Genomic DNA, 26,370 nt, shown 5'->3' with positions numbered 1-26,370 from the left:
AAAGGGAAATCCTTCTAGACTGTGAGCCGTTGTTCGGGAGGAACCGTCTCTAGATGTTGCCGACTTGTACTTCCCAAGTTTGTACGTATTTATTACTCTATTTATTCATTTATTTTACTTGTGCATATTTATTCTAGTTATTTTATTCTGTGAATACAGTTTGTTTTGTTCTCTGTCTCCCCCTTCTAGACTGTGAGCCCACTGTTGGGTAGGGACTGTCTCTATATGTTGCCAACTTGTACTTCCCAAGCGCTTAGTACAGTGCTCTGCACACAGTAAGCACTCAATAAATACAAATGATTGATTGATTGATTGACTGTATATGTTGCCAACTTGGACTTCCCAAGCGCTTAGTACAGTGCTCTGCACACAGTAAGCGCTCAATAAATACGAATGATTGATTGATTGATTGACTGTCTCTATATGTTGCCAACTTGGACTTCCCAAGTGCTTAGTACAGTGCTCTGCACACAGCACTCAATAAATATGATTGATTGATTGCTTTGCACATAGTAAGCGCTTAATAAATGCCATTATAATTATTCTCTGATTGATTGATTATTATCCCGACTCCGTCACATCATCAGTCGTATTTATTGAGCGCTTACTGTGTCACATCTGCTGTGTGACCTTGGGCAAGCCACTTAACTTCTCTGAGCCTCAGTTACCTCATCTGTAAAAATCAATCAATCGTATTTATTGAGCACTTACTGTGTGCGGAGCACTGTACTGAGCGCTTGGGAAGTCCAAGTTGGCAACATAGAGAGACAGTCCCTACCCAACAGTGGGCTCACAGTCTAAAAGAAAATGGTTTCTGCCATCACTTTGGGTGTGGGAAAACAACATCTGTCAGAAGTGGGATTCGAACCCACGCCTCCAGGGGAGACTGCGACCTGAGCACCTTAGACTGCTCAGCCATCCTGAAAATGGGGATGAAGACTGTGAGCCCCAGGTGGGACCACCTGATCACCTTGTATCTCCTCCCCAGCGCTTAGAACAGTGCTCTGCACATAGTAAGCGCTTAACAAATGCCATCATTTGTTATGCCATTCCCCCTTTTAGACTGTGAGCCCACTGTTGGGTAGGGACTCTATATATTGCCAACTTCTACTTCCCAAGCGCTTAGTACAGTGCTCTGCACATAGTAAGCACACAATAAATACGATTGATTGACTGACTGATTGACTGTCTCTATATGTTGCCAACTTGGACTTCCCAAGCGCTTAGTACAGTGCTCTGCACACAGTCAGCGCTCAATAAATATGATTGCTTTGCACCTAGTAAACGCTTAATAAATGCCATTATAATTATTCTCTGATGGATTGATTATTCATCATCATGATCAATCGAATTTATTGAGCGCTTACTGGGTGCAGAGCACTGGACTAAGCGCTCGGGAAGTCCAAGTTGGCAACATCTAGAAACAGTCCCTACCCAACAGTGGGCTCACAGTCTAAAAGGGGGAGACAGAGAACAAAACCAAACAGACTACCAAAATAAAATAAATATAATAGATATGTACAAATAAAATAAATAGAGTAATAAATATGTACAAACATATATACATATATACAGGTGCTGTGGGGAAGGGAAGGAGGTAAGATGTGGGGGTGGAGAGGGGGACGAGGGGGAGAGGAAGGAAGGGGCTCAGTCTGGGAAGGCCTCCTGGAGGAGGTGAGCTCTCAGCAGGGCCTTGGATATTTGTGGATAAATAGAGTAACAAATTATTAAGAAATGCCATCAGCAGCATCGGCGGGGGCCACGGGGCGGCGGGCTCAGCCTGCTCCCTCTAGCGTTGGCGAGGCGCAACTGCCGCGGCTCCGGGCTAAGCCCCGCCCACCGGTGACGTCACCGCCCGCTTCAGCCAGTGAGCGGCGGAGCCTGGGCGGGAGGGCGGGAGAGCGGGCGGCGCGCGCCGGGCCGGCCCGGGCCTGGGCGCGCGCGCGCGTGTGTGCAAACCAGCAAACGAGCAAGCGAGCAAGCAAGCAAGCGGCATGCACTCCCTCTCCACCGCCCTGCTCCCTCCCAGGACCTGCTCCTGCAGCCTTTATCTGCCCCACACCTGGACCCCGGCGGCCTTTTGATCACTGCACTTGGAAACCAGTGGAATTACAGCCGGGGCAACCTTTTCCCTAGGATTCCCTCTCCCCCTTCTTCTCACGGTAAGTGTTGGCCTCCTTGGTTTGGGGTCCCCCCCCCCCCCGTCCTTTTCTCTATCTGTTACCGACCCCTTCATTCAGTCGTATTCATAGAGCGCTTACTGTGTGCACACCACTGGAAAGTACAATTCGGCAACGAATAGAGACAGTCGCTGCCCAACAATGGGCTCACAATCTAGGAGGAGGGAGACAGACAACGAAGCAAGTAGGCAGGCATCAATATATATAACAGTAATGGCATTTATTAAGCACTTACTGTGTGCAGAGCACTGGAAAGCACAACTCGGCAACAAATAGAGACAGTCGCTGCCTAACAATGGGCTCACAATCTAGGAGGAGGGAGACAGACAACGAAACAAGTAGGCAGGCATCAATATAGAACAATAATGGCATTAATTAAGCGCTTACTGTGTGCAGAGCACTGGAAAGTACAATTCGGCAACAAATAGAGATAGTCGCTACCCAACAATGGGCTCACAATCTAGAAGGAGGGAGACAGACAATCAAACAAGTAGGCAGGCATCAATATACAACAGTAATGGCATTTATTAAGCGCTTACTATGTCCAAAGCACTGTTCTAAGTGCTGGGGAGGTTACAAGGTGATCAGGTTGCCTTCCCGGGGGGCTCACAGTCTTTATCCCCATTTTACAGATGAGGTAACTGAGGCCCAGAGAAGTTAGGTGACTTGCCCAAATTTACACAGCTGACAATTGGTGGGGCCGGGATTTGAACCCATGACTTCTGACTCCAAAGCCCTTGCTCTTTCTTTCCCAGCGCATAGTCCAGTGCTCAGCACACCGTAAGCGCTCAATCAGTGCAGTTGAATGAACAGGCAGAGAAGGATCGCGGCTCAGCGGCGAGAGCCCGGGCTTGGGAGTCATTGGTCGTGGGTTCTAATCCCACCTCCGCCACTTATAATGGCATTTATTAAGCGCTTACTATGTGCAAAGGACTGTTCTAAACGCTGGGGAAGTTACAAGGTGATCAGATTGTCCCACGGGGGCGCTTACAGTCTTCATCCCCATTTTACAGATTAGGTAACAGGCACAGAGAAGTGAAGTGACGTGCCCAAATTGGCGGAGCCGGGATTTGAACCCATGACCTCTGCCTCCAAACCCCGTGCTCCTTCCACTGAGCCACGCGAGTGACTTCGGGCAAGTCACTTGTCCGGGTCTCAGTGGCCCCATCTGGAAAATGGGGATGATGTTCTAGACCGTGAGCCCGTTGTTGGGTAGGGACCGTCCACTATCTGTTGCCAGCTTGCACCTCCCAAGCGCTTAGTACAGTGCTCTGCACACAGTATATACGATTGAGTGAATGAATGCCGACCGTGAGCCCCAAGTGGGACAACCTGATCTCCCCCAGCGCTTAGAACAGTGCTTGGCACATCGTAGGCGCTCAATAGCAAATGCCAAAATTGTTATTAGTAGAGTCCCGGAAAGTTTCATCTCGCAGGTGGCTCCTGCGAGGTGCCCATCACCCGGGGGACCGGCTGCTTTAGGGTTTTAGGGCCCGGCCGAGAAGTTTCTCCCGAGTCCCCTCGACGTTTAGAGGCGAATAATAACAATGATGATGGCATTTATTAAGCCCTTATTATGTGCCAAGCACTGTTCTAAGCGCTGATGGTTGCACTGTGACCGACTGGCACTTGGCCTTTGGAACTAGAGCTCGGGAAAGGCCGCGAGTTTAGAGGGAGGGACACTTTTCAACCCACGAAAAACCAGGACTAAAACGCAGATGGTCCCTGGGATATATTACTTGTGTGACTGAGCCCCTTCCTTCCTCTCCCCATCTCCATCCCCCCCCCCCCATCTTACCTCCTTCCCTTCCCCACAGCACCTGTATATATGTTTGTCCATATTTATTACTCTTTATTTTACTTGTACATATCTATTCCATTTATTTTATTTTGTTAGTATGTTTGGTTTTGTTCTCTGTCTCCCCCTTTTAGACTGTGAGCCCACTGTTGGGTAGGGACTGTCTCTAGATGTTGCCAATTTGGACTTCCCAAGCGCTTAGTACGGTGCTCTGCACATAGTATGCGCTCAATAAGTACGATTGATGATGATGACTTGTACTTCCCAAGCGCTTAGTACAGTGCCCTGCACACAGTAACCGGTCAATAAATACGATTGAATGACTATTAAATCCATTACTGCCCCAGTTGGGGCCATCCGGGAGGTCCTGTGGTCTGCACATAGTAAGCGCTCAATAAATCCGATTGGCAGGATCCCCAGTATACTCGATTTTACAACTGGATAAAGGAAATCAATAAGCTTTCAACACAGAGGCGTACAGGCCGTGAAAAGCACGGATCTAAACCTCAGTCCCATGATCTACTTTGCTCGATTTATTGTAAAAGCTCAATTAACCGCAGCACCCAGCTTTTGGAGCTGGCCTGGCTTCTAGGCCACCGCGTCCAGCATTTCACCCTTGTGCGCCTCCCCTGAGCGCTTAGTACAGTGCTGTCTACACAGTAAATGCTCAGTAAATACGATTGAATGAACTCTTTTCATTCAACCGGGATTAGACTCCCGCATTCCTAAGGAAGTATATGGCCCAAATGCATTGCTTGGACAAATGTAGGATGTGACTAGCCTGGTAATTCATCCAAGCCCACACGGAGACTAACAAAGCTGAGTTTTAGGACAGGGTGGCCTGTAGGCAGTAGTACCAGATTGCCAGGTTTAGGGTGGTTTGGGTTTGCTTTTGTGCTGGGTTTTTTGGGTTTTGTTTTGTTTGTTTTTTGGCGGGGGAGTGGTAGGCGATTGAAGCCTATCTAATGTGCTATCCCCTCTTTTGAAAGCCAATTTGTACGGTCTGATCGGGGTACTTTGGATATGAAAAAAAATTTACATACTAAAAGACCTCCTGAAAGTATTAAATGTGTCTACTCACAAAATCACTAGTGGATTAGGTCTGAAACAAAATGGTTGCAGAGGTAAGGGTGCAATGGGGCAGTATTTCTCTTCCTCCTCCCCCCCCCCCAAAAAAAGGGGGGCGAATGTTGTACTAAAATTCGAAAAATCCCAGTCATTGAGGACACTTTTTTTTCCATTTTAAAATCTTTCAGGTATAAATTTGCAGTTTGTCGAATATATTTTTCTGACACCTTTCAAAAAAAGACTACACGTGCAGTCTGTTATTTCAGCAAGCAGAAAACAGAATAAATAAATAAATCCACGAGAATGATTCATCTTTAGAAATTTCTCCAGACTGCATTCAAAATACTATTCTTCATGGGTATAAAAAGAATTATAACTTGTGCCTGACCCAAAGCAGTATATGATGGCAGCTGAGTTTATGAAGTCTTTAAAAGGGAAGAATAAATCCTACTTCCCATCTTCCGTGCTCCATTTTGCAGAGAAGATTAAATGAATTGCCAATTTATTTTGCAGTATAACAAACCTTTAAATCAATAACAGATATACTCAATATATTCTAATGCTAAACAGGCTCACAAAAAGGCCAGTTTTTAAGAAATATTCTGAGTCTATAAATAAATTTAAATGAACATTTGTTTAAAATTGGGTCGACTAGACACTGTTCTAACATGACGTAAACAATCACAAATGTACAGTGAGTGAATGCACATAATAAATACAACTGTTCTATGAGTGTATTGCTGCAACCCATTGCTTATTAATATTGTTTGAACACACGTCACTCCCTCATCTCCCTTTACAAAAATCAATTGTGGTCATTCCGGAATCACAGTTCAACACCCCCTTCCATCAACATTAGGGAAATGCACAATTGGTCTGCAAATAAATTTGTCTTTTTAAAGAGGGTAAAACAAATGGGAAGGAAATCTGGGTTATACAAAATACATATAAATGACATCACATTAAAAGGTGTCTTTCCTTCTCAAGTGATCCACTATTCCAGCCAAAAATTCTCTGTAGCTAAATGAGGCAATGTGAAATAAATGTGTTTAAAATCTTGTGGCTGTCAGACTTTGTTAGCAGGCTGTTAATTATCTTTATCCCCAGTTCCTTCTCTAGACTAAACGGCCCAATCAAACAGAAACTCCAATTATGCTCAGCATCTACTGCCTCAGGTTATAAAGCCATAATGAACACTTCAGTACCTCAACCTGAAAAATATAACTATCAGTTTAAATTGTACAGAAAGTCCACCACAAATAGGCTTGAGTGGGTTTTTTTGTACATTTATTCTAATTGACTTCCTTGTTGAGTTATTTCATTATCAAGAACGAGAATATCGATCACAAAGCTTGTTTTAGCTTTTCTTTTCTGATTTCCCAAACCTTTAAAACGGTTTGGCTTTTACCGTCCCCGTTCCTTACAATACGAAGCTAGCACACTGAAAGCTGTCTACATTTGTATTAGTACTTTTATTATTAAGTATAAGTTTTAATTTTATATCAAGGTCTGCTACTGGAGGAAGCAGTTTACCATGTTTTTTAAAGTGGGTGGGCTTCAAAACAAAGGATGTAATCAATCCCAGATTCAGAGCGCATTTATAAATTCTTATAGCGCTCCCTACGTTTTCTGAAATTCCCTCCAGTTAATCTTAAATGTATTACTGGTATTTTTGTAATACAAACAGGGACCATGCTTAAAGAAGCCAACATAGAGGGGGAAAAAAATCAGTAAATCTTTCCTAGGGTGAACTTTCTTTTCCCCCCCTTCCATTTTGCCCCTTGAGGCCTTCACTGTTCTTCTCAACAGGAGGCTTTGTTGTAATTAAAGCACAGAAAACTGGGCAGCAGCAGCAGCACACATCTGACTTGTAGGTCCTAAAAGCAGATTTCTTGTAGAGTGTACTACCCCCCAGTGGGCAAAAACTCTAGTGAACTCTAAGCAATATTCATCTTTGAAAATGGGATTTTCTCTTTGGCGAATTAACGACTACGTCCTGAACGCATCCCACAGGTTATCCTTTCAAGGAATTTGTGTTTTTGCAATAGAAAGCCCTGACAAACTACACATTGTTACTGAAGAACTATCAGTACCTCCAAAATCATGTTTCCTGCAAACTTCAGAGTCATTTTTCGTATGAGCAAAATATTGCTTCTCTTGCAAACTAAACCAAGGCATCTGTATATCAGAAACCATTTTCTACTTTTTGTGTATAGAAACGGTTTCATTATCTCACCTTTCATATTTTAAATACACAAATTAGCTGCTAATGTTTTGAAAACCTGTTCCAAAGAAGACGATATACAAGTCCGCAAAATTTTATAATGCAGGAAAACTTAGAGCCATTTTATAGAATAGCCCACAGGAAGCCCAGGAAAGGAAATCAAAACTGTTAAGAACTGGAAAAGAACAAAACATCTTAAACAATATACAGTTAAATTTTAAATAGACATAGACAAACTCCGTCCATGCCTAAAAATCAAGTGTCAGGCATTTCTGAAAGACCTTTCCAGGTACTACTGCACTTAAATGTGACACGGGAGAAATTGCCTTTACTTGATGAGACAATGACAGCTTTTGTTCTTTATTCTTTCCTTTAAACGTGGGCCAGTTCCCTTGGCAACTTTGAAAAGAAAACCTGGAGGCCACATTTGGTTAAATACAATTTAAAAAGTGTGCCATTTTTCTATAAAATGCTTGGGTTGCGTGTGGTTTCGGTATCATCTGTTTTAAATCAATATACCGCACTCCAGTATGCAAAACAGAACATGTCTTTTGTAAAAGTAAGCGTTCCACACATCCTAGACTTTGCAGAATGAAAATACCAACCCAAATTTAATGCATCCAATGCAAAATAATGTATATTTTGCTCTAGGGAAATGTTTGTGGTTTGAATGACGATTTTACAGAACTATACCAAAGTCTTTCACAGTTCTTACTCCCCAAAAAACATATATGTGACTTACTCAGGAAAAACAAACTGATTATTTTTCATCCATATACTGATCATTCATTGACTTTTGGCCTTCAGTGAACGCCTATGAAAAGATTGCAGTTCGTTTAGAATCTTTATTTCCAGTAAGGGCTGCCAGTGTACAATATGATGCATTTTAAGGATGCGTGATTTTAACTTCACAAGAAAAAATAAACAAAGCAGAATCATTCATTCAACCCAAACTTTTAGAACCATATAATGAGTAGTCCTGAAAAAGTAACAATTTATTTTTGGGAACATTTCCACTATTTCACAGACCTTAAGCAAACCCTTACTCGGTAGAAAAAAGAGCCTGGATTAAAAAAAACAGGTTCAAAAGGCATGCTCACTTTTTTGCCTCTTAGCAAACCTTCTTCAGACTTCATAACTCAAGAGAAAAGTTACAGGTCCTTCTATTTGCCTGGCATGAAGCAACAGAATAGAAACCCTCCTGAAATCTGATGATCGTGGAAAATGCAACTACTAGACAGTGTGCTTAGAAAGCATTTTGTTACCCCCATCAACCTCTTTGTGGTACATTTTTAAGTTTATACCATGCAGTTGGTTTGTATAAACTTTCACGTCAGGTGGCTATAGTTGAGGATCCATGGCCTTGATAATTTTGCTAAGCCTTCTTAACACAGTTTAAGCCATCATGGACAAACAACTTTCCCTAATACACCAGCCAACTACTGTATATGTACCAGGTTACCAGACACATTCGCAAATACAAAGCAAGTTTTGTTAAACTTTTCCTTTCTTTTGCTGTATATTTAACTCTTAAATCTGAATAATTTAAATAATTTGGTTAGGAGTCCTATGTCATTCTGCTCTTACATTCTATATTCCAAACATAACTTTTCATCTGACCCACAGTCTGAAGGCAATAAGAAGCCACAATCTTAAAATCCTGTATTCCTGCAAGAGATTAGGACTGCTTTATTTTTATGAAAAAGAATTCTAATACAGGCACAGCTAATAAATCATTGTTCTAAATTTCTCTAACTTTTTGGTTGAAGCTTTTAAATTAATGCTTTGGAAAGATATTTTAATACAGATTTAGACCTCATTTTAACAGTGCCTTGGATTCAAAATGTTCTCTAATTGTATACAGATACTAATTTCCTGGTTTTTAGTACATTTTCTAGTGGGATATTAGTGTTCTATACTAATAAAGTATTCTCCTTTTGACCTAGTTATGTAATTGAAATTGGAGGCTTTTTACCCACTTCAAAATTAGTGTATTATAAATGCTAAGCACTACTGCATTTTAGAAAAATATCATGTTAAATTGCACTTATTACAGCAAGGCTACCTTGTACATAGTCATTGCAACATTAAAACAGATGAGCGGGGGGTGGGGAAAGCCCATCGAATGGTGCTTATATAATTTCTAAGATAAAAAAAGAGTACAACATTTCCTGAGCAGTGTTCCCATGTACCATTCCCCATGCTCCCCTTTAAGAGTAACTTCAAAAATGATAGATTTTAATTGTTATTATTCAGATATAATGATCATTTTCAAACCCATGAGTCCATAAAGACTCTGAATTCAACGTTGTTGAAAACCAGGCTGCAGTGGCTATACCAGTGGGGGTGTCATTTTGCTTTTCATTATGCAGACTCAACTATAATGACTAAGTCAGTGAAAATGGTGAGCCAGCTCCAGAGGAAAGCTGGAGTATGGCAGAAGGATTCTCTGATCCTGTGCGGAGGAATTCACTACAGGCTTTGAAATAGGGAAAAACAAAACAGAACTCATTGTTTTCTGCTCTAAGTTTAGCGAGAAAAGGGAAACATAAGATATCGGAAACAATCGAAACCTGAAGAGGGCTGTTTTGAATTTAGGTTGGGAGTAGGGTCCAGTGGTAAATTAGAAACTTAATCCACATTTTTGAAGCTGGGTATTTCTCCAGAGAAACACTTTTATATTTTTTCGTTTTGTTTGCTTGCAATTTAGAGAGACATTTTCCAGGAACTTAATGAGCTTTAGTGTTTTCAGTTTAATCTCACATTATTACTTCTATTGTATTAGTGGCAAATGTTGGTTTGCATATCAGATGAAGCAAAAAAGGAAAGCAGTTTAAAATGTGAAAAGGCAAAACAAATAGTGTTCATCTCTCTTTTTCCCACCAATTTGTAACTGTTTTGCTTTCACTGCGGCATGTGTTGAATCCATTCTGGTAGCTTGCTTTTAGCCTAACACTATTTTCAGTTAAGCCACTAACTACTGAATGCAGTTTTCTTATTGGTGCTACTTTCTACTACCCTCTGGTTTGATTGGGCCTGGTTTTAGAAGGGTAAAAATTCTTTTCCTAGTCCTGGAATCTCATAATCCCAAATTTCTACTTTTAATTTAAATTCCTGCACCTCCTGAGCCTGGCATATAAGCCATCTAGACGATTTCCTTCTACACAGGTTACTACTTGTTATTTTCCTAATTGAACAGTTTCTAATGATATTTAAACAAGAAAATCAATCTTTTCTTGCAAGTGTAATTACCCAATTACCACGTTACCGCCTAATCTGAACTGATATCATTTTCATTTTTTCACTGCAGATATTTTTGAAGTAACTTTCCAATTATTCACTCACTAGCCTGTATTGCCAATTTGATACTCTTAATAGGCAAATGCTTTCAGGGAATACAGTGAATTTCAAGTGTAAGCAGGAAAGCTTGAAATGCAGCAGAGCAAAACCCCACATTAAGAAATAAATCATTTAAAGTTTCCTCTGTGGGTACTTTGCAATATATTTCCGGTAATACTATTTTGGTTTGTAGCTGTTCAGGCTATAAAGTGGATAGCTGAGATTTTTTTTTTTAAGTTAATGAAGTTAACCTAAGTTTATGACCTGGCTATGGAAAGCTAGAAGAAACTCAGCAAATGGAAGACTGCTTAGAATCTAAAGCTTAGAATCTCCAACAGATGCTCTTAGTTGGGTACTACTCATTACCGAGGGGAGAAGCAAATGTATCCTCTGCAGTCCATCATCTCAGAATCATCCTCATCCATAGCCTACAATTTCTCCCCACATGCATAGTGTTCACCTCAGAGGGTGAATCTTTTTAACACAGATAATTAAAAAAAAATTCTTTGAAAATTAAGTACTGACCAAGAAACTCAGCTTTGGAATTGTCTGTCAGAATTTGTAACCACTTCCATATCAATCAATGGTATTTATTGAGCATTTACTCTGTGCAGAACATGTACTAAGCCCTTGGGAGAGTACAACAGAATTTGCGGACACGATCCTTGCCCATAATGAGCTTACAGTCTAGAGAGACAGACTTTAACATAAGAAAGTTATAATATATAATTTAAAGAAATGGAGTTACTATAAGTAACAACAATGTACTAATACGTATTTTATCTGCCGCTACAGCATTAAGGTTGAAGAATAGTTAGCTCAATTACCAAAACATTAAATTCTGCAAACAAAATTAAAACGTTATTATTATTTAGAAATATCATATTGTGTTGGACTCTGTCATCCCGTGACCAAGAAATGTTCAGAGTTTCATGATTGCTCTGCTACACACATTGGTGTTGGCGCTTAGCTGGTAAGGAAATTAAGGCCTGAAGGCAGTGCACATCTTAAATTCACAGTAAATCACAAGGAGAGATTCTAAAGCAAATCAATTAGAAAAACTCAGGGTAAACTGGATAATTTAAAAGCAAACAAGAGAGCAAAGAGAGTTTCACCCTGAATTTAGGCCAAACTGTTTCATAATGCATTTGATAATCCATTCTTTTTGCCTGTGGAAAGTTTAAAATGGAACTTCTCAAAGTTGAGTATAGATGAAAGTAAATTTAACAGAAGCACCCCAAACCTCAAATGAGAAGCACTAAATGTATTCAAAGAGATACATCACCATTTAAAAATTAATTTCTCTGTGCTATATACATGGTTAAAAAAATGAGAAAATGATCACTCTGGCAGCTTAATTGAATACCTTCCATATAACAGCAACAGATGTGTTGGCTATATAAATAGTGAAAGTGGCTTAATTGGCAAAGGAAGTTCATTTTCTTTTAGTATGTCAATGCCCGGTGTTGCTAATAGTTCATTAAAACATGTTTACTTTCACAGGAACTTAACAGACCAAGGATCTTTTAAACGAAGAGATAAATGTGGAGGAAATAGCATACTTCCGTTCCTTCAGAAGAAAACATCTGAATTAAATTACCTTTATCTCCTAAGAAAATGCCAATTGTTGTATAACATGAAGAAATACCCACTGCGACAGAAATTCTGAGAGTAGGAAGCAGCAAAAAACTGGAAGTAGTTATTTCACACCAGGTGTGCACACCTCAGGATATAGCTAACTGTACAAAGTCTACACTTGGATAATTTGAACAGGAAGGAAGTTGTGGAGGCAAACCTCCTGAAAATCCTATTATTATCTGGGCCTTAGTATCGTGAATGGTTTTCTCCATGTGGATCTGAAGTTCCTATCTCTGACTACATTGCACAGAAGAGCAAATAAGAATTTTGAAGAGGTCAATTGCCACTAAGGGCATTAAACTACACGAAAGAAACTCTTCACACAGAGACTCTATTTGAAGAAAAAAAAACGTAAGAACCACCCTTTACCCATAGTAATTGGAAGGTGAACTGTTTCCCTCCCACAGCCCTGTTTTGCTCCTCTGCCAAAATGGACCACTGCTGGAATATTCACTGAGCATAGTGGGGCTACACAGCAGTACCTTACTGTGGAGGAGCTTTTGAGTCAACAGAGGAACAACTTCATCAGTTAAACCAAGTCACCACTCTCCAGGAAAATTTTATGTTGATTGGATTTCTTCCAGGACAAAATTTCCTCACATCTTTAAATAAGGTGAGACAAAGACTTGGGTGTGCTATTCCATGCCTGAAAGTAAGAGGCAATTAAGACCCAGACCTTTAGTCAATCAGAGTTAGACGGTACAATTTGTAGCAGGAAGCATTTTTATTCTTTAATTATAGTGAAAGCTAAATGGGTTTTAGAACTTTTAAAAATGACAGTTGCATAGGAGGATGCCACAATTTTACCATCAAAAGTCATTTTATGTGTAGTTGAAACAATTTATGTGGTCAAATTAAAATGTGCAATTTAAATGAAAAAGTGTATAAACCCAACAAATCATGGCCAGCATAGTGCATGATGAAGATATATAAAGATACTCAGACATAGAAATATCAGTGAAACACCCTATTCAGTCATAATGCAGTAGTTCATCCAATCATTCAGAATAGTTGTCTTAGCTACTTAAGAGCATGGTGAAAAAGTTATGCTTTCTTTTCTCTCAAGGAATTCAATTTTTAACATTTTAATAACTACAAAAGAAAGAATAAATTATCATTACAGCCCTCTAGCACCTAGTAAAATCATTTTCACCTTCCAAGATCAATGGTCTCAAAAGGAGCCCTTTACTGTTTTTCTATTTCTATTTTGAAGGTTTTCTTCACCTAAGAGATATTAGTCTCTCAAATTCTGGTCATTAGAGTAATAACAACAAATGCCCTCATTATAAAGGATAGTTTGCTATGTTTTAAAGAATATTTTACATCAGAGAACAACTTGATTTATGACTGGAGCAGAAATTAATATTACAGTTAATAAGCCAAGGAGTTAAAGACTTTGGAAAGAAAACAACAGCTTGTATTGGCATTTTCCAAAGTGTGATGTGGTCAATTAAACGTTTTTGCTACATCAGTCAAGGCCATGAATTTATTTGTGTATACAAAGAAAAATACTGAAAACTTTAGCAGTACACATTTAAATGAAGATTTTTCATATGATAATTTTTACTTCAGGTACTGCTTTTTCTAACATATCCTGGCTTCTGTTCTGAATGGTATTCTTTCTTTTTTTTTTTTAATTTCTGGTGCAACAGGGCCCTGAATTCCAGAACACTGTCCCGTATGGAGGCCTCACCAATGTTGACCATGATCGGCCCAACGTGGAGCATCTTCCTAATTTGGTCTAAGATAGTACTGTTTCTCACAGTGGCACCTCAGAGTGTTACGGCCAAACCCTGTCCTTCAGTGTGTCGCTGCGATGCAGGTTTCATTTATTGTAATGACCGTGATTTGACCTCCATTCCTTCGGGAATCCCAGAAGATGCTACAACCCTCTATCTTCAGAACAATCAAATAAATAATGCCGGGATCCCTTCGGATCTGAAAAACTTGCATAAAGTAGAAAGAATATATCTGTATCACAACAGTTTAGATGAATTTCCTACCAACCTCCCTAAGTATGTTAAAGAATTACATTTGCAAGAAAATAACATAAGGACTATCACGTATGATTCCCTCTCAAAGATTCCTTACTTGGAAGAATTGCATTTGGATGATAATTCAGTTTCTGCTGTAAGCATCGAAGAGGGGGCTTTCCGTGATAACAACTATCTCCGACTACTCTTTCTGTCAAGGAATCATCTCAGCACCATTCCCTCGGGCTTGCCTCGGACTATAGAGGAGCTCCGCTTGGATGATAATCGAATATCGACAATCTCAGCGCAGTCCCTTCAACACCTCACGAGCCTAAAACGCCTGGTTTTAGATGGAAATCTTTTAAACAACCAGGGCCTAAGCGACAGAGTCTTCATGAATCTGGTCAACTTAACGGAATTGTCCTTGGTCCGGAATTCCCTTACCGCGGCTCCGGTGAATTTGCCGGGCACCAACTTGAGGAAGCTTTATCTTCAAGAGAATCACATCAACCGGGTGCCGCGCCACGCTTTTTCTTACCTAAGGCAGTTATACCGGCTAGATATGTCTAACAACAACTTAAGCAATTTACCTCAGGGTATCTTCGATGATTTGGACAACATAACTCAACTGTTCCTTCGAAACAACCCGTGGTACTGTGGGTGCCAGATGAAATGGGTGCGTGACTGGTTACAGTCCTTACCTGTAAAAGTTAATGTGCGGGGGCTCATGTGTCAGGCCCCTGAAAAAGTGCGAGGAATGGCCATTAAGGACCTGAACCCGGAACTCTTCGACTGTAAGGACAGTGGGCTTGTCAGCACCATTCAGATCACTACTGCGATACCCAACACGCTGTACCCCGGCAAAGGGCACTTGCCCGTTGCAGTGACCAAGCAACCGGACAAAAAGCCGCCCATTCAGAACTACCGCACGACGGGAAGTCCCGGTCGGAAAGTTATTACAATTACTGTGAAATCTGTCAGCACCGAGACCATTCATATTTCTTGGAAAGTTGCACTGCCCATGACTGCTTTAAGACTGAGCTGGCTCAAACTGGGCCACAGCCCTGCATTTGGATCTATAACTGAAACAATAGTAACAGGCGACAGGAACGAATACTTACTCACAGCCCTGGAGCCAGAGTCACCATACCGAGTATGTATGGTTCCCATGGAAACCAGTAATCTCTACCTATCCGATGAAACTCCCGTTTGTATAGAAACCGAAACGACCCCTGTTAAAATGTACAACCCCACAACCACCCTCAACCGAGAGCAAGAGAAAGAACCTTACAAAAATTCCAATTTGCCTTTGGCTGCCATCATCGGGGGTGCAGTGGCATTAGTGGCTATTGCTCTGCTTGCTTTAGTTTGCTGGTACGTCCACAGAAATGGGTCCCTATTTTCAAGGAACTGTGCTTACAGCAAGGGACGGAGAAGGAAAGATGATTATGCGGAAGCTGGAACGAAGAAGGACAACTCCATCCTGGAAATCAGGGAGACTTCATTTCAGATGTTGCCAATAAACAATGAACCAATATCCAAGGAGGAGTTTGTAATACATACCATATTTCCACCTAATGGAATGAATCTGTACAAAAACAACCACAGTGAAAGCAGTAGTAACAGAAGCTACAGAGACAGTGGTATACCAGATTCAGATCATTCACATTCATGATACTGAAGGACTCAATAGACTGTTTCAGTTTTTTTTAGACCCAAGAAAGGTGACAATGGATCCCTGTTCTACTGCAAAACACTGGATTTAAGACTGAAAAAGCAATGTACTGTACATTTGCCATATAATTTATATTTAAGAACTTTTTATTAAAAGTTTCAAATTTCAGGTTACTGCTGCGATTCACGTAGCGAGATACCTGACCACAATCCTATATTTTAGTATTTTTTAGTAATTTGTACTGTATTTTCCTTGCAAATATTGAAGTTACAAACCATTTACTTTTGTGTTCTACTGAGTAAGATGACTTGTTGACTGTGAAAGTGAATTTTCTTGCTGTGTTGAACAATCAGGACTTGGCGTTCATTTGAGATTCTTGTAGTATAAGCACAGGCCATTTTTCACTTTGGTATTAATAAAATGTAAAAACTGGCATATTAAGAAAAATACAGTTGCAAAAATTCACAAAAAAAGTTTGCTCTATCAAATCTGTACACCGCAAAGGTATTCAATAAACGAAAGTGTGAAGTAATGGGCAATATTAACTTTCTGAATATCAGTGTTTTCACTCTAGCCTAATCAGATGTTCTTCAGCAAAAAAACATACTTCCTAGACAAGCATGAAATCGTTGATCCAAAAGTGAAAGTTTAAGTTAATCATAGTTCTGATAAGACTAAGTCTAGTCTGTATCGTCACCATTACCCCAAACATAAGTTGTGTTTCCAAGTTACAAAAAATAATGTGCATCTGGGGAGGAAAACTGAAGGTCTACATTTTCATACAAAACATTTTCTACAGTGCTTATTAATAAACCACAGGATGGTTTCTCAACACCTTTTGTTAAAAATCTAGGAATATTCCTATTAGAATTCTTTGTCCACCTTTTATCGTATGGGACATCAAAACCAATATCCCAATAAGCTTTGGAATAAATGCTACAATAAGAAATGTCCCCCTAAAAATACAGAATAAGTAGAACCAAATTGCGTATTTTTTTAACAGTGGACATTAGAGATCAAATTTGAGTCTGGGATACATGAAAATTGTTTTCACATGCTACGTAGCGGCTCAGTTTTCTTTCACTAGAGTTAAAAATACTGCCCATTACTACCACAGTTTCCAGAAATTACACAAAGAACCTATCACATTTCTTTCTAGCTTCCTATTGAATTGTGAGCTATTTCTTGTTATAAACCAAACCGCCCTTTCATTGCCGTAATTTTTTTTGTTTTTTGTTTTTGTTTTATTTCAACTAAAAAACCAAAGTGCATTGTACGCCCTTTGGCCAGTCTTGTATGTGCCTTGATCCAACGCTACATGTATTCAGCTTTTAAAACTTGATGACAAATTTTTCATACATCCTTAAATATGAAAAATCTTGGTCTTCTTGCTGAATAAAATGTAAAAATAAATACGGAAACAATTGTGTCTGCTTTTCCTAAATCACACCACTTAATGTGGCTAAATGAATGAAATACCTAAAAATGATAGGTAGCTTCCTAAAGCAGCTGTGTATCGGGACCCCAATACCACAGCCCATCTTCTGCCCTTTTGGTTTGGAAAAGGGAGAGATACTTCCAGCGTCAAAATCATCCCCTGCTTCTCCAGACACTGAAGCTGTGAGAAAGAGAGAAAATCTTAAGGTGTAGGAGGGTGTGCATATGCTTGCAGCTGGGATTTATTCTTCTTGCCCTGCTGCCCTCACGTATCTTCCGTTTGTGCACAACTTCCCGATGGTCACGTAAGGTGTCGAATTGGGAGGGTAACAGAGGCAGGATGCCCTGTTGAGGCTGGGCCTCAAACAACGTTATACGTAATCATCTGCATATGTGTTCAAGGATATAGCATTACCTCCTTGCAATAACCCTCCTACCTAGGAGGCATACTTTTGTGACTTCACTACCTATCCCTCCTTAAGTGGGAAGGTAAAATTGGGATTACGAAAAATTAGTAACCCCACCCTCTATAATTTGTACAACTTAGTTCTGAAGAGTACGAAGTGCTTTGATCATTGGCTCATTTTACTGAACATGTCTGTGAGATATTCTCTCCATTTTGCATTTTGAAAGATGAAGCCATTGAAGGGTTCTATAATAATAATGGTACTTGTTAAGCGCTTACTATGTGCAAAGTACTGTTCTAAGTGCAGGGGAGGTTACAAGGTGATCAGGTTGTCCTGGGTGGGGGCAGGGGGTGGGGGGGCTAACAGTTTAAATCCCCATTTTACAGATGAGGTAACTGAGGCACAGAGAAGTTAAGTGACTTGCCCAAAGTCACACAGCTGACAAGTGGCAGAACTGGGATTCAAACCCATGATCTCTGACTCCAAAGCCCGTGCACTTTCCACTAACCCATGCTGCTTTGCATAATCTTAGAGTTGGAACTAAGTCCCCAATTTCCCCCCTCAATTTAATGGTCTAGCCACTTGACAAACCCAGTTCCCCAAAGGGCTCCAAATCCTCCCTGTGTTCTGGGGATTACAACAATTTGTCTCCAGAATGAAAAATAACTATCTACTCTTCTTTTAACCCAGCACAATTTCTGTATAGTTTTTGGCTGCTCCAAGCCACCTGTCTTGAATATGCTGAGGAGCTATTCAAGGGGAGGATCAAAGGGATTGCTCCAATGTTAGCAGCAAAATACTGGTGGTGATGCTATATTGCTCCTGAAATGAAAACCCAGCACACTCACTTTTCTCCTCTAACACTAACCTACTCACCTTACCACCGCCAACCCCTCACCCATGTCTAGCCTTGCCTTTAACTCCATCCCCCTTCACATCTAACAGATCACCACGCTCCCCTCCTTCAAAGCCTTTATCTCCTCCAAGAGACCTTCCCTGACTAAGCCCTCATTTCCCCTACTCTCTGCTTTCTGTGTTGTCCTTGCACTTGGATTTGTTCCTTTATTCACCGCACCCTCAGCCCACAGAACTTCTCTACATAGCCATAATTTATTTTAATGTCTAGCTCCCCCACTAAACTGTAAGCTCTTGGTGTGCAGGGAACATGTCTACCAACTCTGTCATCCCGTACTCTCCCAAGCTCATAGTACAGTACACTATACTATTTTCTGATTCTGGTCTATTTAGTTGAGCAGAGGGCAACAGCATTTTTGTTTGTGGATGTTAGTGTTCCTTGTCTAATTTTTTGTTTCTTTTGCAAGAAAGAGTTAAAGATTTCACCCTTTCTTCCCAGAAGTAACGCTTCATGGACTTGCAACAATCCATTCTCCCCCTCAACCGAGGGAAAACGGTTTGGCAAGTGATAACGGGATAATGTGACTCATCTGGAAGCCTATGGAGAAATAAAAATGAGGTAAATCCAACCTATTTCTCCCAGAACACTTTAGAAGACGATCTCGATACTTGCAGGAGTACCCTAGCATTTTTCTCTGGCACGCTAAGCAGACTGACTACCACTTTAGCAAACTTAATAATGTTCCCAAACTTGACTCTCTCATAGAAAACATGCCCTTGTGGTCCTAGAAGCTCTGAAGAAGACCGCATTACTATTCCTTCTTTGCTGGGAAATAAGCAACAATCATCCTGCTCCTGAATATGAATTTTATTCAGTTTCAGCTCACTGATTTGCTCTTTTCTGCTCTCTAAAAATTCTCAAACCACTTCTCCTGTAACTTCCTACTGTGGTTGCTAAATTTAATCCAGCAATTTGGTGAATTTGACACAGATGAGGGCTGTTAAACACCGGACTCCAAGAGAGACTAGAAGTGATTTTACTAATGGGCTTTTTTTAGTTTTAGTTTTTGCTTTTTAAAGAGGCTAGAACAGAAATTTCAAAGGTGGTTGAATGCTTAGGAGTAACTCATATTATAGAGAAACAATTATTATAGATGTGTATATTATGAAGGATTGTGAGAAGGAATGTCGTGGGGTCAGGGGGGTGGGAGAGGTGTGAGATTAATTCAGGGGAAACTTTAAAGCCACTGGGATATTTTCTTAAAAAAGAGTGAAAACCCCTGGGATAGATTTACATATTTTAAGAAAATAGACAAAATGATCTCACAAAATCCCTTTCAACCCCACAATCCTATAATCCCAGATTCACCTATAAGTTATTATTATTATTATTAATAGTAATAGTATGTGATTTCCTAGCTTTTTCTATATGCTGAGCAGTGTCCTAAACAATGGGGTAGATATAAAATAATCAGGTTGGACATGAGGCTCACAATCTAAGTAGGAGGGACAACCAGGTATTGTAACCCCATTTTACAGATGGGGAAACTGAGGCATAGAACAGTTAAGTGATTTGCCCAAAGCAGGCAAGTGGCAGCAGGATTAGAACCCAGATCGTCTAACTCCCAGGCCCATGCTCTTTCCATTAGGCAACACAGTTTAGGTGTGAATGTTGTCTCCCAGTGGTCTCAAACTTCTATGGGAACAGCAGAATAAAGACAATTAGCATATGCTTTTATATAAATTTGCTAGATGCAAGATACAGTAGGCATTTCATTCCATCTTCAGCTACATGGAAACAAACAGTTCTCCCATTTTTAATTTGAGGCCCTTACAAAGTGAATGAGAGAGAGAGAGATGAATTAATATCTTTTTCTAGTTAGGAGAGAAAGATTTTTGAAAAAAAATAGAAGTATATGCCAATGATATTCATTGAAACTCAGATCTTGTCCATTAGAATGCCACCATATAAGTCACATCTTCATTTCTAAATAAACCAAACTGGACTTCAAAAATGACTATTGCCAAAACTAGTTTTCTAAGTCATTTACTGATGTAGAAAAATATAGGAAAGAGCAATGCTTAAGCCTAAAATAAACTATACTGAATGAGAATATATTTGTGAAATGATATGGAAAGGGGGCAAAAAAATCCTCTCTTCCTGAATATATACTAAATAAAATATTAGATTATTTGGAAAGGCACCTATTTGAAAATGCATTAAATCATTTCCTTTATAGTTTCTTTTTCTACTGAAAGCAATACTGGATACTCTATTTCAGAGATATTTATTGAAAGTATTCCCTTGTCGTAAAGGATCCTTGCTTTGCTATTTCTAGTTTTCTGGTGAAAGTATATCTATATTCCAAAATGATACTTTACATAAAAATAGGGACTTCAAAAATGACTTAGAGAAACATACACACACACTCATACGTTACACACACTGAAGCACCTAAATGTGTGGGCGTTTCATAAACCAATTCACTACTGATTTACTTCAATCTCAACTTATCTACCTACTGCCAAAAACTGCACTAGAGGTTTTTTTTCTAATTATTTCTCCCATTTATCAGGAACAGAAAGCCATAATTCTGCATAGCCACTGAATTACACCTGTTTTTTTCTACCCTTAAATGGCTAAATGAACAAATAATACCTTGTGCTTATCTTATACCGTATTGAGAAATTCAAAGACTTTCACAGATGGTTTCATTCATCCTAATAATATCCATTAGAAATATTTAAGGTAATATCACCCCCGTTTTTAAGTGAAACACATTATGTCACTGAAAGCTACCCCTGAGAGCAACAAATACACCTCAGTTTAAATTTGAACTCAAAAGTTCAGAGATAAAGCATTCAGCAGTAAAATGTTAGCATCTGAATTCACCAAACTACCTTTTATAGTCACAGTGTGTTTACTTAAAATGCCAGTATAATAGCACAGGGCTGCTGCATATTTGTATTATGTGCCCAAGTCCTCATGAGGAATTTGAAACATAACTCATATGGGCAGTTTCACCTATTCCAGGCACACACAAAATTCCCAAACTGTTAATCAAATAAGTGCCCGTAGAAACTTAAAGGTAGTTTGCATTATTCATGCACAGTGTATCTATCAATAGTATACAAATAGATGAAAGTACTATGTATTTCCATTTACTTAGCATTATCATTAGTCTGTTTACAATGAGTTTTGTGGAGCATAGTATTGGGGCACTCTGCTGCCATTTATTTCAACAAGAGATTTATTTGAAATGGAAAAGGAAGATTGTAGTTTGTCATTACTTTTATTTTCAACTTCTGAAAACTCGCTGATGAAGCCATGTGTATTTGAATCAAAGTTATGAGAGCTAACTGGAGGTAATTCTACAGGGATTGTTTGATGATATTTAATAACGAAATGTGGAATGTGTAATTTTCAGTTGTCCTGAGGCTTCTTTAAATTATGCACTTTTAAAAATAAACTGTCTAAATTATTTAGAGAGAACTTAGGTGCATTAGTTGGATAAGGAAGTTAGAGGCACACAGCTGGCAGAGACATTTTCCTGACAGTAACTACAAGCAGCCATGGGTTTCTTGCAGTTGTTTTTCATTTATCATTTACATAAGATCATTCATTTGCATTTATATTACATCCTTGCTTTGCAGCTTCCAAATCCTCCAAGAGAAATAGAGGCTCCCTTAGGAGGCCTCCCTGATTCTCCAAGCCAGCCTGAGAGTCTGCACACAGTAAGCGCTCAATAAATACGATTGAATGAATGAGTGAATTTATTGAGCATTTGTTGTGTGCAGAGCACTTTACTAAGCAGTTGGTACCATATAACAGAGTTAGTAGAAACATTCCCTGCCCACAGCAAGTTTATGATTTGAGTCACTGGTCACCTCCATGTTCCAGCCCCAGGACGGTCTGGGGAAGACATCTTTGACTGCTGAAAATGAGCACTTGCAAAATCGGGGTTGAAGGGAGGCAACTGAGGCTGGAGTACTACAACAAAAATGAGATCCTGGATGCCCCCATTGTTCCCTGCCTTCAACCACACGCCTGGGAAGGTTCAATATTGCAGCCGCAGCCAATGACAGCACTAGGCAAGGCATGCCTACATGCCTACAATATGTTTGTACATATTTTTTACTCTATTTATTTATTTATTTATTTTATTTGTACATATCTATTCTATTTATTTTATTTTGTTAGTATGTTTGGTTTTGTTCTCTGTCTCCCCCTTTTAGACTGTGAGCCCACTGTTGGGTAGGGACTGTCTCTAGATGTTGCCAATTTGTACTTCCCAAGCGCTTAGTACTGTGCTCTGCACATAGTAAGCGCTCAATAAATACGATTGATGATGATGATGATGATGCCTGCCTCGGTGGGCAGCGCCAGGCAGGGGGATACGGAGAATTCGGGTTTTCCGAGCACTTAGACCAGTGCTCTGCACTCTGTAAGTGGTCAATAAATAAGTTTGAATGAACAAACGAATGTCTTGTAGTCTGTGAGCCTGTTGTGGGCAGGGATTTTCTCTATCTGTTGGCGAATTGTACTTTCCAAGCACTTAGTCCAGTGCGCTGCACTCCATAAGCACTCAATAAATACGACTGAATGAATGTTTCCCCCCTTCTACACTGTGAGTCCGTTGTGGGCAGGGATTGTCTCTACTGCCGAACTGTACTTTCCAAGCGCTTAGTCCAGTGCTCTGCACTCAGTAAGCGCTCAATGAATACGATTGAATGAATGAATGCCTCCCCCCGCTACACCGTGAACCCATTGGTGGGCAGGGATTGTTTTTATTGCGATTCGTACTTTCCAAGCACTTAGTCCAGTGCTCTGCACACCGTAAGCGCTCAATAAATATGATTGAACGAATGAATGTCTCCCCCCTTCTAGATTGTGAGCCCGTTGTGGGCAGGGATAGTCTCTGTTGGCGAATTGTACTTTCCGAGCGCTTAGTCTAGTGTCCTGCACACAGTAAGTGCTCAATAAATACGATTGAATGAATACAGAAATGTTTTCATTCTCCCTCCCGCATTCTGGCGTAAACCCTCAGAGGCTGAATCACAGCAGTAGTGTGTGAGGGCAGGGATCATGTCTTCTAATTCTGTTGTATTCTCCCAGAAACTTAGCACAGTGCTCTGCAAAGTACTAACTAAATAGATTGATCACTGTAAGTTTGTTGTGGGCAGGGAGCGTGGCTCAGTGGAAAGAGCCTGGGCTTTGGAATCAGAGGTCATGGGTTCGAATTCCGGCTCCGCCACACGTCTGCTGTGTGACCTTGGGCAAGTCACTTAACTTCTCTGAGCCTCAGTTACCTCATCTGTAAAATGGGGATTAAGACTGTGAACCCCACATGGGACAACCTGATCACTTTGTATCCCCCCCAGCGCTTAGAACAGTGCTTTGCACATAGTAAGCGCTTAACAAATGCCAACATTATTATTATTATCTACCAACTCTGTTGTACAGTGCACAGTAAGTGCTGAGTAAGTACCATCAATGAGAATAATGACGGATTGATTTGGACAACTGCCTCCGGTTCAGAAGTGTGGAGTGGACCATAATGATTGAGACTGTGAGCCCACTGTTGGGTAGGGACTGTCTCTATATGTTGCCAATTCGTACTTCCCAAGCGCTTAGTACAGTGCTCTGCACATAGTAAGCGCTCAATAAATACGATTGATGATGATTGAGCTCCAGCTCTGAGGCTCAGGAAGGGTGCAGAGATCCATTCATTCAATCATATTTATTGAGCGCTTATTGTGTGCAGAGCTGTGCACCAGGCACCACCTGCAAGTTTCTCCAAGCTGCTGGAGTGCCGACTCAGTGGTCCGGCCCCTCCAAAAGTACCCCCGACCTGAGGGGAGGGCTCCCTGGGGGTACAAGCAGAGTGGCCAGGTGAGAGCCGCGGCTGCTGACCTCCCCCAAATGCCTGCTAGTCACTCTTCCTTTGCCACCAATCAATCAATCGTATTTATTGAGTGCTTACTGTGTGCAGAGCACTGTACTAAGCGCTTGGGAAGTACAGGTTGGCAACAAGTGAAATTCACCCATACCTCACATGTATGCCCACAGTGCTTTTATAAACTCTTTAAACAATCCATCGACCTATCCTATAGGCATTATCAGCATGGCTGCGGGGGTCTCTTCAAGCGCCTTTACTTGTATATTTTGCATCCATTTAACATACTGAGTTTGTGAGGCTCTTTACTCCACACTCCCATATATACTCCTGGCAGAACATTCTCGAGTCAGATGAGAAGATACTTGTGCTGTGTGACACCCAGACAAGCCCCATGGTAACATGGCCTAATGGAAAGAGCACTGGCCTGCGAATCAGTAGACCTGGGTTCTCATCCTCGATCTGACACGGGCCTGCTGAATGACCTCGGACAAGTCACTTAACTTCTCTGGGCCTCAGTTTCCTCATCGGTAAAACTGGAGTTCAATACCTGTTCTCCCTCCCCATTAGACTGTGAGCTCCATGTGCGATAGAGACTGTGTCTAACTTGATTATCTTGTACCTACCCCAGCGTTTACCACATTGTTTACCCCAGTGGCCTAGTAGATAGACCACAGACCTATCAGAGTCAGAAAGACCTGGATTCTAATCCTGGCTCCGTCACGTATCTGCTGTGTGACCATGGGCAAGTCCCTTCACTTCTCTGGCTCAGTGGAAAGAGCACGGGCTTTGGAGTCAGAGGTCATGGGTTCAAATCCCGGCTGCACCAATTGTCAGCTGTGTGACTTTGGGCAAGTCACAACTTCTCTGGGCCTCAGTTACCTCATCTGTAAAATGGGGAGGAAGACTGTGAGCCCCTCATGGGACAACCTGATCACCTTGTATCCCCCACCCAGCACTTAAAACAGTGCTTCACACATAATAAGCGCTTAACAAATGTCATTATTATTATTATTATTATTCTCTGTGCTTTAGTTGCCTCATCTGTAAAATGGGGATGAAGACTGTGAGCCCAATGTGGGGCAGGGAGTACATCCAACCCAATTACCTTGTATCTAACCCAGCGCTTAGTACAGTGCCTGGCACATAGTAAGCGCTTATCAAGTACCACCATTTTTTTTAGTACAGTGCTTAAAATATTGCAAGTACTTAACTAATACCATATTCATTATTATTACTAACTGAACCTGGGCTGAATGCAGGATGAGAATGCCTCATCCCTGGCTACTCTAAGGGGAACCAATAAAACACTTAAAAGAGGCCCTCAAGCCTGATTTTAAGGATGCACAACTAATGCAGCATATTGAAAGGTAATGGCCAAGAACCACTCTACATGGAAGGGTAATGTCACATTGCTGAGGCAAGTGGGATTCACAGTCTAGGATGCAGGGAGAGCAGGGATCGTATCCCCATTTTACAAATGAAGAAACCAAAGCACAGAGTGTTTAAGTGACTTGCCCACCATCACACAGCAGGTCAGTGGCCGTGTGAGGATTTAGAACCCAAGTCTCTGACCTCTAATTCCATGATCTTTATAAAAGACCTGAGAGAGAAGAGGGTGGTAGAAGCAGTGACTGAGAATCCTGAATCACTCTTCCCCCCACCCCCAGGGAAAGGTTTGCCCAGGTTGCAGTGAAACTCGCTGATCTTGGATCGCCCTTATTAGTCATATGTGAATAATAAATAGCACACATGGGAAAAACTCATTCTTGTCTGCAAGAGAAGAAACTAAAATATATAATTAACTAGTGCACCTATAGCAGATGTCTTCGGAAAGGGTCTATCTGAAAGATGTATGAGGCTTTGAAACTAATCAGTG

General features: G+C 40.7%; 2 protein-coding genes across 4 annotated transcripts in view; one reads left to right on the top strand and one right to left on the bottom strand.

The window, feature by feature from the left end:
- Window positions 1-26,370, bottom strand: part of MACROD2 (mono-ADP ribosylhydrolase 2) — a 1,236,128-nt gene that overhangs the window by 1,029,496 nt on the left and 180,262 nt on the right. The gene's annotated exons all lie outside the window — the stretch shown is intronic.
- On the top strand, window positions 1,977-17,308 carry FLRT3 (fibronectin leucine rich transmembrane protein 3). 2 transcript variants are annotated; one of them, XM_038750841.1, is made up of 3 exons: window positions 1,977-2,162; window positions 12,655-12,860; window positions 13,900-17,308. In XM_038750841.1, the coding sequence occupies exon 3, from the start codon at window positions 13,928-13,930 to the stop codon at window positions 15,893-15,895; it is 1,968 nt and encodes a 655-aa protein (XP_038606769.1). In that variant the 5' UTR covers window positions 1,977-2,162; window positions 12,655-12,860; window positions 13,900-13,927; the 3' UTR covers window positions 15,896-17,308. The 2 variants fall into 2 exon arrangements, with proteins under 2 accessions (XP_038606769.1, XP_038606768.1); XM_038750840.1 differs by having other exon boundaries at window positions 12,113-12,860.

Source organism: Tachyglossus aculeatus, chromosome 9 (assembly GCF_015852505.1).
Source record: "Tachyglossus aculeatus isolate mTacAcu1 chromosome 9, mTacAcu1.pri, whole genome shotgun sequence".
NCBI classification, from domain to species: domain Eukaryota; kingdom Metazoa; phylum Chordata; class Mammalia; order Monotremata; family Tachyglossidae; genus Tachyglossus; species Tachyglossus aculeatus.
This window is presented reverse-complemented; position numbering and strand designations above follow the sequence as displayed.

Excerpts from the sequence above, each read along its gene's own strand:
- FLRT3 (XM_038750841.1), top strand. The coding sequence starts at position 13,928 with ATGGAGGCCTCACCAATGTTGACCATGATCGGCCCAACGTGGAGCATC.